At 40.7% G+C, this 13681-nt stretch overlaps 1 protein-coding gene across 5 annotated transcripts in view; it reads right to left on the bottom strand.

Annotated features, from left to right (window-relative positions):
• Positions 1-2402: 2402 nt before the first annotated feature.
• DOP1B (DOP1 leucine zipper like protein B) overlaps positions 2403-13681 on the bottom strand; it is a 110112-nt gene continuing 98833 nt past the window's right edge. For 4 of the 5 annotated variants that reach the window (XM_024758196.1, XM_024758191.1, XM_024758192.1 and 1 more), the window contains 5 exons: positions 6627-6763; positions 5494-5549; positions 5110-5271; positions 3452-3581; positions 2403-2949 (listed from right to left, as the gene is read on the bottom strand). In XM_024758196.1, coding sequence (XP_024613964.1) covers positions 2698-2949; positions 3452-3581; positions 5110-5271; positions 5494-5549; positions 6627-6763 — 737 coding nt within the window. In that variant the 3' untranslated portion in view covers positions 2403-2697. Of the gene's footprint in view, positions 2950-3451; positions 3582-5109; positions 5272-5493; positions 5550-6626; positions 6764-13681 lie in introns of those variants that run through there. The other variant, XR_003004965.1, reaches the window with a different exon arrangement.

Genomic DNA, 13681 nt, shown 5'->3' with positions numbered 1-13681 from the left:
CTTGCAGTGTTTTCCTGTTTAAACTTCTCAGCCCTGGGCTTGAGAACATAGTGCTCTAGAGCAAGACAGACCTAAGCTTCGGTTCCTGGCTCTGCAGACTTTGGAGAACTGAGGAACAGTCCCTACCTCTCAAGGGGATTAGGAAATCACCCATGTGACGCGCTCAGCACTATGCCTGGCCCCTGGGAAGCACTCCAGTGGTGACGACCATTCATACCTGCTCATAAGGGCTACGTCCCCACCACACCCTCCTGTAGCTCCGTGCGTGCCAAAGTCTGCTTTGTTAGAGCACGGGACCCAGCACACTTCTTGCCCCCAGAGAAGTGGCACTTTGGTCCTTGGGTTGGACACATGGCTTAACTTCTTCTGAGAGGAAATGAGTCACAGCGGTCGTCTTGCAAGTGGGAAGGCAAAAAAGAACTGTTGATTTTGCTTTTCCTCACCCTTAAAAAAAAAATCTCCATTTTCTCTTTTAAAACTAAGACAACATGGTCAATCAACTGTACTCCAATATAAAACAAAAAGTTAAAAGAGAAAAAAGACATAAAAGACCCCCCAAAAAAAGTCAAGTGAAAAAAAACAACTATATAAACCACAGCGGGAGCACAGAGAGGGTTAGTTGCTATAACCCTGAGGGGTAGTTACAGTCGATATTTCTATTGTATAGATGAGAAAACTGAGGAACAAAGTATACGTCCAGCCTAGCATGTGGGTAAAGCTGAATAACAAACCCAGATTGAATTCAGAGCCTATGCCCTCACCCGCTGTGGTGTGTACACTGACAAAAGACTTACATATACATCACATTTATAAGACTTCTTTCCTAGTGTTCTATGATAAACAGAGATGTACTATTAAATCCCTTTTAAGATTTCTATTAATAAATAAGGATTAAATTTTATATGGTATTGACCGAGACCATTAAGCTGTTTTAGATACTGGAGAGGAAAAAAAGAAAAAGCAAAATTTGTAAATCTAGGTACAGATACAAGAACTACCTTTCATGGCATAATAGCTACTGATGATATAAATAAGCTATTAGTTTTGTTGTCAATTTTGATACGTGATTATATGTACCCACCTTGATGTTAACTATTAATCAGCATATGGTTATCTCCTCACAACCTGAATTATAGGGAAATCATCATATAAGTTACATTGAATTCACAATTCTACACTTCAATATTTAACATTTTAGTGACCAAACTTGCAAACGATTTTAAAGATACCCCCTCAACACACACAAAAACAACATAGTTTCCATGTAATTATTTATTTTTTTTATTATTATTTTTTGGCTGTGCCACACGGCATGCGGGATCTTAATTCCCCAACCAGGGATCAAACCCGCGCTCCCTGCAATGGAAGCAAGGAGTCTTAACCGCTGGACCGCCAGGGAAGTCCCTCCATGTAATTTTTAACACGTATTTGTATGAATACCCATATATGGTGGTGCTTTTTGATTCTTACTTTTAGCCCTTATTTAGGGAACCAAGTGGTTCTGTGCTCCCCATATCCTATCTTGGGGCTAGTGACACAAATTGCTTCTGCAGTGTTCACAAACTAATACGTAGTAGAATGTTAGGAGAAACTTAACCAATAATGTTGGTCAAGTTCCCAAACACCCTTGTCTATAGAAAGGATGGATCTGAGAGCACACATTAGGTAGGACCGTTTGCATCGTCTGGCCCGGAAAATGAGGTCATGGAACGACGCCCTGGTGGCTGAAAAGGGGACATGAGCTAGGCAGGCCTGGCAGGCAAGCCCCGCGCACTGGCGCAGAGTGGGAGTGCTCACCTCAGAGGATGGGCACCAAGAGGGAGTCTAAATAAGGAAGTTGGCATGAGACAAAGAGGCTCGAAAAGAGTGGGATGACACGCTGCCAGCCTGGAGGAGTCTGTGCCTAGGAAGGGATTATTTTCATCAGCAGCAATGTCTGCAGAGAGGTAAAGAGATCCCAGAAATGACAGAGTAATAAGGAAGCGTCCAAAGAGTGAGTTTCCCTGACAACAGTTTCAGGCATCAGAGGCTCCATGACCACGCTGATTGCTTTATGTTCAATGGAAAGTGCTGGCCAGGCACACCGGGGTGCCATAACTAAGGCTACAGCTGTCAGACATTTGAAAACTACGTATTTCTTACCCAGCAGAAGAGTGTGAACATGTGATTTTAATGGGCATGAGTGAAATACAATGAGACATCTGCAAGCTCACACCTCTGCTGAATAGGCAGTGGTAACGGGCAATTAGTATTTTCAGAAAATAAAATATTTTCATTTAAAAATGTGGTACCAAAATAAACGTTTAAAGGGACGTATGTGAGAAAGGTTAAGATAATAGTCAACAAGATTTTTAGAGGTGTACTGACACGGACCCATATATCTGCAACAAAGTAAACAACTCTCCGATCTCTTCATCCTTTACTTTATATTACAAATGTTGTGCCACCATTAGACGATATATTAATTTTACTTCTTTACATAAATTGAGGAAGAAACATAAATTCAGATCTAAAAATATTACATGGCATTCAGGGAGGTGTATTTTGGTGCCTACCAGAAAAATGATCTGAAATTTACTTTCAAAACTGAGACACACTTGTTTAAAAGCACTATCCTGGCTCCTTTTTTGTTTTGAATATATCCTGTTTTTTCTCGAAGTCTCAGTAAATGGATTAAACAAGTTCCGGCTTACAAGGTTAACATTCCAGATGTTCCAAAAAATCGTATTCAACACATTCTTCCAGTTGCTTCAAGACCCTTGAGCTATCTGCGACGGGCGACTCCACAAGCAGAGGCCCTCGGGTGTCGGTAGGCAGTTTACTTTGGGTTTTAAAAGCACTATTCAGAGTCTTGAAGAATGGCGTCAACTGCCTAACGCTGGAAAGAGAATGCTGGCGCAGAAGAGGGAACTCGCTCTTCACGGTGATCTCATCGGAACTGCTGATTTCCTGCAAAAAACCCACAAGGACGTGGCTTTGCTAAGGGTTAGAGATGCACGCGAGGCACATGCAGGCGGTGAAAGCTAAGAGACGGGTCCTTTATGAAATTCGCCGTCAGCGCTGATGGTAGCAGCATCAACTCAAATCCTAGGTCTTCAGCTGCCATCTTCCACCAGGATTTCACCCTGAGCCCACCCCGCTGGGGCCACTGTCACCTCTCTGGCAGGCTCTTCCTCTGAGTCACAGAGGGACTCTGTGGGCAAGACTACTTCTACAGGACTGTGTCACCCAGGAGGCTTTACCCCTTAGCAACTGGGATGAGAAAGTGACATACAAATGCTAAAACAAAGATGAAATTTATAACCATCTCCAAGTTTGAACATTCAGTTAGGAGGCATTCTGAAAACTGTTCAAAGTCATGAAAATCAAATAGCATATGAAGTACTTCACTCACTGCCTAGCCTTTCTCCCCTCTGCCACAAATATAACTGTTAAAAAGGAAAACATTTACCCCATATTTTAATTTTAGAAGTTCGAGAATCCTGACAGTGTGGGGTTTGCATTCTTGGTGATTCTCCTCTAGCTCCGACGGGAAGGCAGGGCCCGCTGTGTCTACTTCTGGAACAAATGCCCACCTGTAACTGGAGGAGAAAAATCTGAGGTCAGGCATGCTGGCTTGGAGCCCACTTAAAGAGTCATAAACAGTTTTACTGAGATGTAAATCACATTCACCGGTTTAACGTGTACAAACCAATAGCTTTTGGTATATTCACAGAATTGTACATCCATCACCATAATCAATTTTAGGATATTTTCATAACCCCAAATAGAATCCCTGTTCCCGTTAGCCCTCACCCCTCAATCCACTACACCCCTTTGATCTAGGCAACCACTCATCTATTTTCTGTCTGTACAGATTTTTTTTTTTATACTGGACATTTCATATAAATGGAATCACATAATACATGGTCGTTTGTGCCTGGCTTCTTTCACTTAATATTGTCAAGGTTCATCCGTGCTGTGGCATGTGTCGGTACTTCATTTCTCTGTATTGTAGAATATTTAATTGTATGGATACACCACATGTTATTTATCCGCTTGTCAACTGATGGACATTTCTCTACGTTTTGCCTATTATGATTAATGCTGCCATGCACACGCATGTACATTGGAACTCACTTAAAAAAAAAAACAACTTTCTTTTTTAGAGCAGTTTTAGGTTCACCCAAAATTGAGCAGAGAGTACAGAGGTTTCCCACTTGCCCTGGGGCCTGCTCCGCCGTGCACAGCCTCCCTGACTACCAACACACCCACCAGAGGGGTACATTTGTTACAATCGATGAACTGACACGGACTCAACATCATCACCCAAAGTCCAGAGTTCACCTTAGGGTTCACTCCTGGTGCTGTAACTTCCATAGGCTCGGACAAGCGTGCAATGACATGTAACAGACGAAGTAGTTTCACTGCCCTAAAAATCCTCTGTGCTCTGCCTCGCTCTCCCCTCCCGCCTGGCACACACTCAGCTGTTTACTGTCTCCACAGTCTTGCCTTTTACAGATCATCATAGAGTTGGAATCAGACAGTATGTAGCCATTTCAGATTGGCTTCTTTCACTTAGTGTTTCTAACCACAAACATTTCTACATGATTTCACTCTGTAGGGGAAATAGGACAGAGAGAAGTGGCATCTGGGGCCAGGCATGAAATTAGACAATATGAGCAGCTGTGTTAAGCCTACAGGAAACGTGAGCCCACAAGGGCAGAGCCAATCGGAGACGGCAAGTTCCATTTATTTAATTAAAAACAAAGAGACAAAAAAATTATACAAACCCAGTGAGGATCACCAGTGGGTGACTCTGTTTTATAAGAACCCAATAGCAAAACCCACCTAAACACACACACACACACACACACACACACACACACACACACACAGAGAGAGAGAGAGAGAAAGAGAAACCCGTACATAAACACTACTGTGAGCCAAATTCCCCAAAACACAGATGTTGCAAGTAATGTGAAACTTGGTATTCTGAGCAGGCTCCTCGGCCACTAGCAACCCATGCTGTGGCGTCTTATATATTGTACAGGAAAGAACAAGTGAAAGTGCTCAAGAGGACAGAAAGTCATCTGCTTCAAAGAAGACACGTGGTCTTCTCTGACTTACATCTGAAATAGCGGCATCTTGTCAGGTGGAAAAGAAAGTGCTGTGTCCAAGAATTTGCAAGCTGATAAGTATAGGATAAGTTCACTCTGGGGTATCTCCCCCATCGAGGGCTCATTTCCATCAGAGACTGAAACTTTTATTCTGTTGATTTTGTTGCTGTTTCTGTAAATTTGCAAAGAAACTCTTGTTATAAATTCATTCACATCTGCCGTGGTCCTTTTGCCTATGCAATGTCCCTAAGAAGGTTTTCCTTTTAAGAAATGGTCAGAATAGCTGGTCCCTTCACAACTACTTCAGGAAAACAGTATTTAGTGTTAGATAGCCGTGCGTCTTAAGGTGATGTCCATTAACCTTCATATGTGTGCAGACTGCTGTACTACTTACCTCAATGATTCATCGTCCTCTTTCAGATCTTCTTCAAGCTGTATGAATGTCTGAATCTTTAAAAAAAATGTGAATTCAAGTTACTATTTGAGAGAGAGTAAACCTAGCTTAATGTTTAAAATTTATATGTCCGTAAGAAATAGCAAATAAAGCAAAAGAAACAATCAAAAAAATGAAAAGACAAACTATGAAATGGAAAAAAATATCTGCAAACCAAATATCTGATAGGGTAATATCCAAAATATATAAAGAACTCATACAACTCAGTAACCAAAAAAAGCAAATAATCCAATGAAAAAATGGGCAGCATTATTTGCAGTAGCCAAGACATGGAAACAACCTAAATGTCCATCAACAGATAAACAGATAAAGAAATTGTTTTATATATACACAATGGAATATTATTCAGCCACGAAAAGGAGGAATCCTACCATTTCCAGCAACATGGAAGGACCCTGGGGGCATTATACTAAGTAAAATAAGAAGAGAAAGGCAAATACTGTATGATCTCCCTTATAAGTGGAATCTAAAAAAATAAAACAAGGAACTTCCCTGGTGATGCACTGGTTAAGACTCCGTGCTTCCAATGCAGGGACCATGGGTTCAATCCCTGCTCATGGACGTTAACTAAACTTACTGTGATAATCATTTCATGATATACTTCAGTCAAATCAAGTTGTACACCTTAAACTCACACACTGCTATATGACACATATCTCAATAAAATTGGGGGAAAAGAAACAGTTTAAAAAATAGCAAATAGGAAAAAAATTAAAAAAAAATAAAAAAAATTAAAAAATAGCAAATAGGGAGTTCCCTGGTGGCCCAGTGGTTAGGACTCAGCACTTTCACTGCCATGTCCTGGTCGGGGAACTAAGATCCCGAATGCCACATGGCACGGCCAAAAAAAAAAAAAAAAAGCAAATATATCAAACGGTACAGATTAATTGGAATAACTGACGTTGAGAGAGCAACTAGGATAAAATATCTATATTTAAGCAAGAGCTGACTATGCACTACCAACTTGACTGAAAATTCTGCAGATAAAATTAGATATATATGAAATATTATTCCTGAAAAAGCATTTCTAAAAGCTCCAATTTTGCTTTCAAGAGTAAAATATTTGCACTTACCAATTCAGAGACCATTATTGGCCACAATGAAGTCAAATGTTGAGCAGATATTCTTAGCAGCAAAACTCTGAAAAAAAGAAACATCTGAGCAGCAGCTATGGATGTCTGTCCAACTCTGAGATTGTCTGTCAGGCGTTCTAAGGAAAGAAGATTTTAGAGATGTCACACAAATATGCAGTTTGGAGTTTCTCACTAGACAAAGAGGAATAATAAAATTGCAATTGCTTTGACATTTGATGAGAACCTCATACATGAGATGGGTGTTGGGAGAATGGTTCTGTGCCCCGTGTTTGGCCCCAGCACTGTTCTTTGTGAGGCACGGCAGTTTGTGGCTTTTGCTAAAGAAGTGAATCAAAAAAAAAAAAAGAATAAAAAAAAAAAGAAGTGAATCAAGTTCCTCTTATTCCCCTGCTGCAGCTGAGTAGAAAGGCAACAACTTCTGGCTCAAGCCAGAAATCCAGTGTGTGATCAAAAACATGTAATTATTCTTCTAAGAATATGAAACATGAGACACAGAAACTGAAGAGTCTTTGGTGAGTGAGGGAACTACGAGATCATATAGATTGGTTGGCAGATGACACTATATTTTGGGGATGAGGAGTGGCAAGTGAAGTGCGTGAATAAAATAGAATTATTCAGTAAAGTTTAGATTTGATGACCATGACAAAACTTTAATTCCTGCAGGAAAAAGAAAAAAAGGTAAACTCTCTAGTCCCTAACAGTCTTCCCCACTTCTCCACTGAAATAACTGTTTGCAGAATGTGATTTTTTCCCATAATTTAAGGTTTCTTAGGAAGATGACAAATTGCCATAGGAAATAGCTGAACTATGGTCATGCCGCTTAAGATTCGCTGTAGTAAATTAGTAATAAACTTCTCTTTACTTGAGGTAGCTTAAATGAGTTTTGTTTTGTTTTGTTTTTGCGATACACGGGCGTCTCACTGCTGTGGCCTCTCCCGTTGTGGAGCACAGGCTCCGGACACGCAGGCTCAGCAGCCACGGCTCACGGGCCCAGCCGCTCCGTGGCATGTGGGATCCTCCCGGACCGAGGCACGAACCCGTGTCCCCTGCATCGGCAGGCAGACTCTCAACCACTGCGCCACCAGGGAAGCCCTTAAGTGGGTTTTTACTTCTTGCCTTTAAAAATACTCTGACCAAATGAAGGATCGTGCATAGATCAGACACATGACAAACAGGTTGGCATTTTTAAAGAGGGGTTTGTGCTTTTGGTTCTGGACAAGATGGAGTAAGTATAATACATCCTATTTATCTAACTGCAAACAAACAAACAAACAAAAACCTTGAACAAAAATACATAAACCAACTATCAGAAAACAGGTGAAGGAAACGTGGCAGGACTGGGTAGGAACCTTTGGACTTAAGGAATGACCTGGAAGTGGGTTCCATGTGGTTTTTAAATTTTTTATTTTATTGCAGCTTAGGCAATTGAAAAGAACGTAACCTGGAATGCCAAAAGTCTCAACTTGAATGAGAAAAGATACCCAAAAGACACCAATGGAGAGATAATACAGAGGTTGGAATTATTGGAAAAGGATTTTAAAGCCGCTATCTAAAAATACTCTAATAACCAATTATGGACGCTTGAAACAAATAAGAAATAGAAAGTGTCAGCAAAATAATACAAGACACAAAGAAAAGTCAAATAGAAATTTTAGAACTAAAAAATAGAATCACCAAGATAGAAAAACTTACTGTTGAGCTCAAGAGCAGAATGGAGATGACAGAGGAAGAGGGGAATTCAGGACACAATCAATAGAAATTATGTGAGCTGAACAAAGGAGAGAGAAAATATCAGAAAAAAAAAAAAAATGAACAGAGTCTCATAGACCAGTGGGACAACAAAAGAGCTAACATTTGTGCACTGGAATCACAGAAAAAGAGAAAAAAGAGTATAGGTTGGAAAAATATTTTAAAAATAATGACTGAAAACTTTCCAAATGTGGTGAAAGACATATATCTACAAATAAAACAAGCTGAGTGAACTCTAAAAGGGATAAAACCAAAGAAATCATGTTCAATCACATAATCAAACTTCTGAAAACTAAAGACAAAGAAAAAAATCTTGATAGCAATCAGAGGGAAATTATACATTACCTAAAAGGGAGAATAATTCGAATAATAGCAGATTTCTCATTAGAAACCATAGAGTCAGAAAGAAGTTGCCATTTTTCAAGTGCTGAAAGAAAAGAACTTCAACCCAGAATTTTTCTATTTCCAATGAAAACATCCTTCCAGAATAAAGGTGAAAGAAAAAAAAGAAACAACCAAACCAAACCAAGATGAATGAAGGTGAAAAAAAAAGGCTCAATGAAGGAGAACAGTGCCAACAGATTTGCACTAAAAGAATGGCTAAATGATGTTCTTCAGACAGAAAGGAAATGATAATGGTAGGAAATATGGAACATCAGGAATGACTAAAGAGCAATAGAAAGGGTAAATAAATGAGTATACATAATATCCTTTCCTCTTGAGTATTTATGTTGGACAGTGAAAGCAAAAAGTGTACCTCTATCTCCTTTGGTTCTAGTATGCAAATGTAGTATTTCAGACAACTATATAATATGGGAGAAGAGAAAAGCAAATGGTGGTAAAATATTGATACTAGTAGACCACAGTAAGTATGTATATTCTATGTTCACTGTAATCCCTAGAGCAACCACTGCAAAAAGCTATATAAAGAGATATACCCCCAAACCACTTTAAATAAATCAAAATGGAATGCCAAAAAAATGTTCAAGTAACCTCAGGAAAATAGGAAAAGGGAAACAAAATGAATGAAAAACAAGGAACAAACAAAATAAATAAAATGGCATAATATATCCTGACATGACATGTCAATTAAAAGAGATTGGTTGAATGGATAAAAGGAATGACCCAGTTGTATGCTATCTTACACAAAACTCACTTCAAATATAACAATATGGCTTCCCTGGTGGCGCAGTGGTTAAGAATCCACCTGCCAATGCAGTTCGGGACACGGGTTCGAGCCCTGGTCCAGGAAGATCCCACATGCTGCGGAGCAACCAAGCCCATGTGCCGCAACTACTGAGCCTGCGATCTAGAGCCCGCGAACCACAACTACTGAGCCCGCGTGCCACAACTACTGAAGTCCGCACACCTAGAGCCCATGCTCTGCAACAGGAGAAGCCACCACAATGAGAAGCCCGCACACCACAACAAAGAGTAGCCCCCGCTCGCCGCAACTAGAGAAAGCTCGTGCAGCAACAAAGACCCAACACAACCAAAAATAAATAAATTTTTAAAAAAGATAAAACTACTTAAAAATATATAACAATATAAGTCGGTTAAAGGCAAAAGGATGGAAGAAGATACAATATGCAAACATTTTAAGAAAGCTGGAGTGGCGCTATTAATATAGGACAGAATAGACTTCAGAGCAAAGGAAAGTACCAGGGTCAAAGAGGGACATTACACAGTGGTAAGGTCAGTTCAACAAGAAGATATAACATTCCTAAATGTCTGTGCACCAAACAACAGAGGTGTAAAATACTTGAAGAAAGAACTGCCGGAACTCAAAGAAGAATAAGTACTGACAACTGTAGCTGAACTTCAACATCCCTATCCCATGACTGATAGAACTCCTAGGAAAACAGTCAGTAAGGATATAGAAGCACTGAGCAATACCTTCAGGCAACAGGATCTAATAAACACTTGTAGAACACTCCACTCAACACCAGCAGAATACATCTCATTACGTGCTCGTGGAACATTCACCAAGACTGCTTTACGACCCATGATATAACCGAACTTCAACAAATTTAAATCCTACAAAGAATGTTCTCTGACCATAATGGAATCAAACTGGAAATTAATAACAGAAAGATAACCAGAAACACTTGGAAATTAACAAACTTCTAAATTAGATATGGGGTGAAGAAGTATCAAAGGAAATAAAAAATATAAAGAAATGAATGAAAATTACAATATACCTGATTTTGTGGGATGGAGTTAAAGTATTGCTGAGAGGGAAATTTATAGCACTAAATGCTCACATTATAAAAGAAGAAAACACTCAAATCTATAATCCAAGCCTCTACCTCACGAGACCAGAAAAAGAACAAAATAAAACCAAAGCAAGGACAAAGAAGGGCATAATAAAAAGCAGAAATAAATGAAACTGGAAACAAAACAAACAAAAATAATGTAGAAAAATCAATCAAATTAAAATGTGGTTATTCGAAAAGAACAAGAAAAGTGATAAACCTCTAGAAAGACTGACCAAAAAAGAGAGAAAGCAAATTACCAACATCAGGAATGAAAGAAGGAGTATCTCTAAAGACATCAAAAGGATAACGAGGGACTTCCCTGGTGGCTCAGTGGTTAAGACTCCACGTTCCCAATGCAGGGGGCCCAGGTTTGATCCCTGGGCAGGGAACTAGATACCACATACATGCTGCAACTAAGAGCTCACAAGCCACAACTAAGAAGCCCATGTGCTGCAACTAAGGAGTCGGCGAGCCGCAACTAAAAGGAGCCCACCTGCCGCAACTAAGACCCAGTGCAAGCAAATAAATAAATAAATATTAAAAAATAAAAATGTAAAAAAAAAAAGGATAATGACATTTGAATTACTGTTTAAATGGGAATGCAAAATGGTACGTCCACTCTGGAAAACAGTTCGGCCGTTTCTTATAAAGTTAAACACACGTTTACCATAGAACCCAGTAAATAAACCCTTGTGCATTTATCCCTGCTTGCAGGATCTTAGTTCCCTGACCAGGGACTGAACCTGGGCCCTCTGCAGTGAAAGCACAGAGTCCTAACCACTGGATCGCCAGAGGCTTTATTTCTTCTTCTTTTTTTTTTAATTAATTTATTTCATTTATCTTATTTTTGGCTGCACTGGGTCTTTGTTGCTGTGCGTGGGCTTTTCTCTAGTTGCGGCGAGCGGGGGATACTCTTTATTGCGGTGCGTGGGCTTCTCGTTGTGGTGGCTTCTCTCGTTGTGGAACACAGGCTCTAGGCACGTGGGCTCAGTAGTTGTGGCTCACGGGCTCGCAGGCTCAGTAGTTGTGGCACATGGGCTTAGTTGCTCCACGGCATGGGGGGATCTTCCTGGACCAGGGCTCGAACCCGTGTCCCCTGCATTGGCGGGCGGATTCTTAACCACTGCGCTACCAGGGAAGCCCCTAGGCTTTATTTCTAATAACCAAAAACTAGAACAACCCAGATGTCCATCAGGTAAATGGATAAATGAACTGAGGTACATCCATAAAATGGAGTATGAGTACTCATTAAAAAAGATCAAACTCTTTATACACCCATGAACATACCCCACTTGCCTTTGGATGGATCTCAAAAACACTGTACTAAATGAAAAAAGCTAATCTCAAAAGGTGACATTTACGTAATACGTATGATGTATGATTCCATTTATATAACATTAAAGTGATGGAGAACAGATCAGCGGTTTCCAGGCGTTAGCGCTGGGTGGAGGGTGTGACTATACAAAGCAGTGAGTGACGTGAGGGTGTCGCTTTGTAGCGAAGGAAGAGTTCTAAATCCTGGCTGTGGTGTTGGCTACAAGAATTTGTATGTGGGAACTAGACACACAGACACACACACAAAGAATGCATTGTAGAAACTGGTGAAATCTGAAAAAATCTCAAGTTGAGTTATGGTAATATTCCCACATCGATTTCCTGGTTTTGATGAGGGACTATGCTTATATGAGATGTTATCATGGGGAAAGCTGGACGAACAGTACACGGGAACACCAGGTACCATTTGTGTAACTTCTTGTGAGTCTTAATCTACTTCGAGATTAAAAAGTATTAAAAAAAAAAAGTGGTTTGTACACACAGGGCATATTTCATATTGATGCTCCAAATAAAAGCTAAATTCGTGACATTATTCTTCAGCCAAGATGATCTAGTTTAGAATCTCTAATATTCCTTTCTTAGCTGAGTGATAAACCTTACAAGCTTAAGGAGTCCTGGTGGGCACAGCCAGAGAAAGCCCTGAGCCAGAATCTCTGCACCACTGTCAAGGTTGCAGAACCTCGTTTAGGCTGGCCACATAATCTTGCTGAGCCCATTTCCCATCTGTGAAACTCACTTGCCTCAAAGGGTACCTGCTAAAGAACACAGCCTACTGTTGGGAGCCAGAGGGCTCAGATTTCAGTCCAGGGTGTGCCAGTTAGTGGCAGTACAACTTTACGCAGGTGTTAATCTCTCTGAGCACCGGTATCCTGATGTAAAAATGGAGCTAATAAAGGACAATGAAGAAAACTTAAAAGATGGGAAGGACTTCAATGGACCTGGAATGAGCCACGCTCATCAGCTTAGAGGGAACAGAGTGTTCCCTCTAGACCTTTCTGATCCCCTCATCAGGGGCCTTCGCAGCCTGTCCTCCTTTCATCCTAGACAAGCAGCATTTTATCGTCCCTCCTGTTTAAAAAATAATTGCTTTGAGCCGATTTACTTCTTTTGAGATCAATGCAAAATTTATGTCACTACGTGCCAAGATGTGAGTAGCTGCTCAGTTCTGCACCGAGTGCATCGATCGACCTCTTCCAGTGCTACCTGATGGCGATCAGTTGGGGGTGAGGACCCCAGAGGAGAGATGCCAGACCTTCCCCATTCCTGCCTCTTTTGATTTGGTCTCAACTATTCACCAGGGTGTGCAACTCAGGAGCTTCTGGATGCCTCTGCTCCCTTGACTGGGGCGTCATTGCTCCATGGGGCCAGTCAATGTCCCGAGACTGTCAGAGAACGTTCTGAATCCCATCACCCCAGGACCTTAGGGAAGCTGGGGACGATGACAATACAGAGGCAAGGGCTTTGCAAACTGTCAGTTAGTAAAAAACGGAAGGGGGTAAACGTGTTTACTTCTTCCTTTTATTTTTGTAAAACAAGGACTCAAACAGGTATTTTAATTTTATTTTATTTTTTATTTTTTGGCTGCGTTGTGTGGAATGAGGGATCTTAGCTCCCCAGCCAAGGATAGAACCCGTGCCACCTGCAGTGTAAGTGCGAAGCTCTAACCACTGGACTGCCAGGGAAGTCCACTCT

The sequence above is a fragment of the Neophocaena asiaeorientalis genome, unplaced genomic scaffold, assembly GCF_003031525.2.
Source record: "Neophocaena asiaeorientalis asiaeorientalis breed wild unplaced genomic scaffold, Neophocaena_asiaeorientalis_V1.1 scaffold45, whole genome shotgun sequence".
Taxonomy (NCBI): domain Eukaryota; kingdom Metazoa; phylum Chordata; class Mammalia; order Artiodactyla; family Phocoenidae; genus Neophocaena; species Neophocaena asiaeorientalis.
Note: the sequence above shows the minus strand (reverse complement) of the source record. Positions and strands in the feature narration are given on the sequence as shown.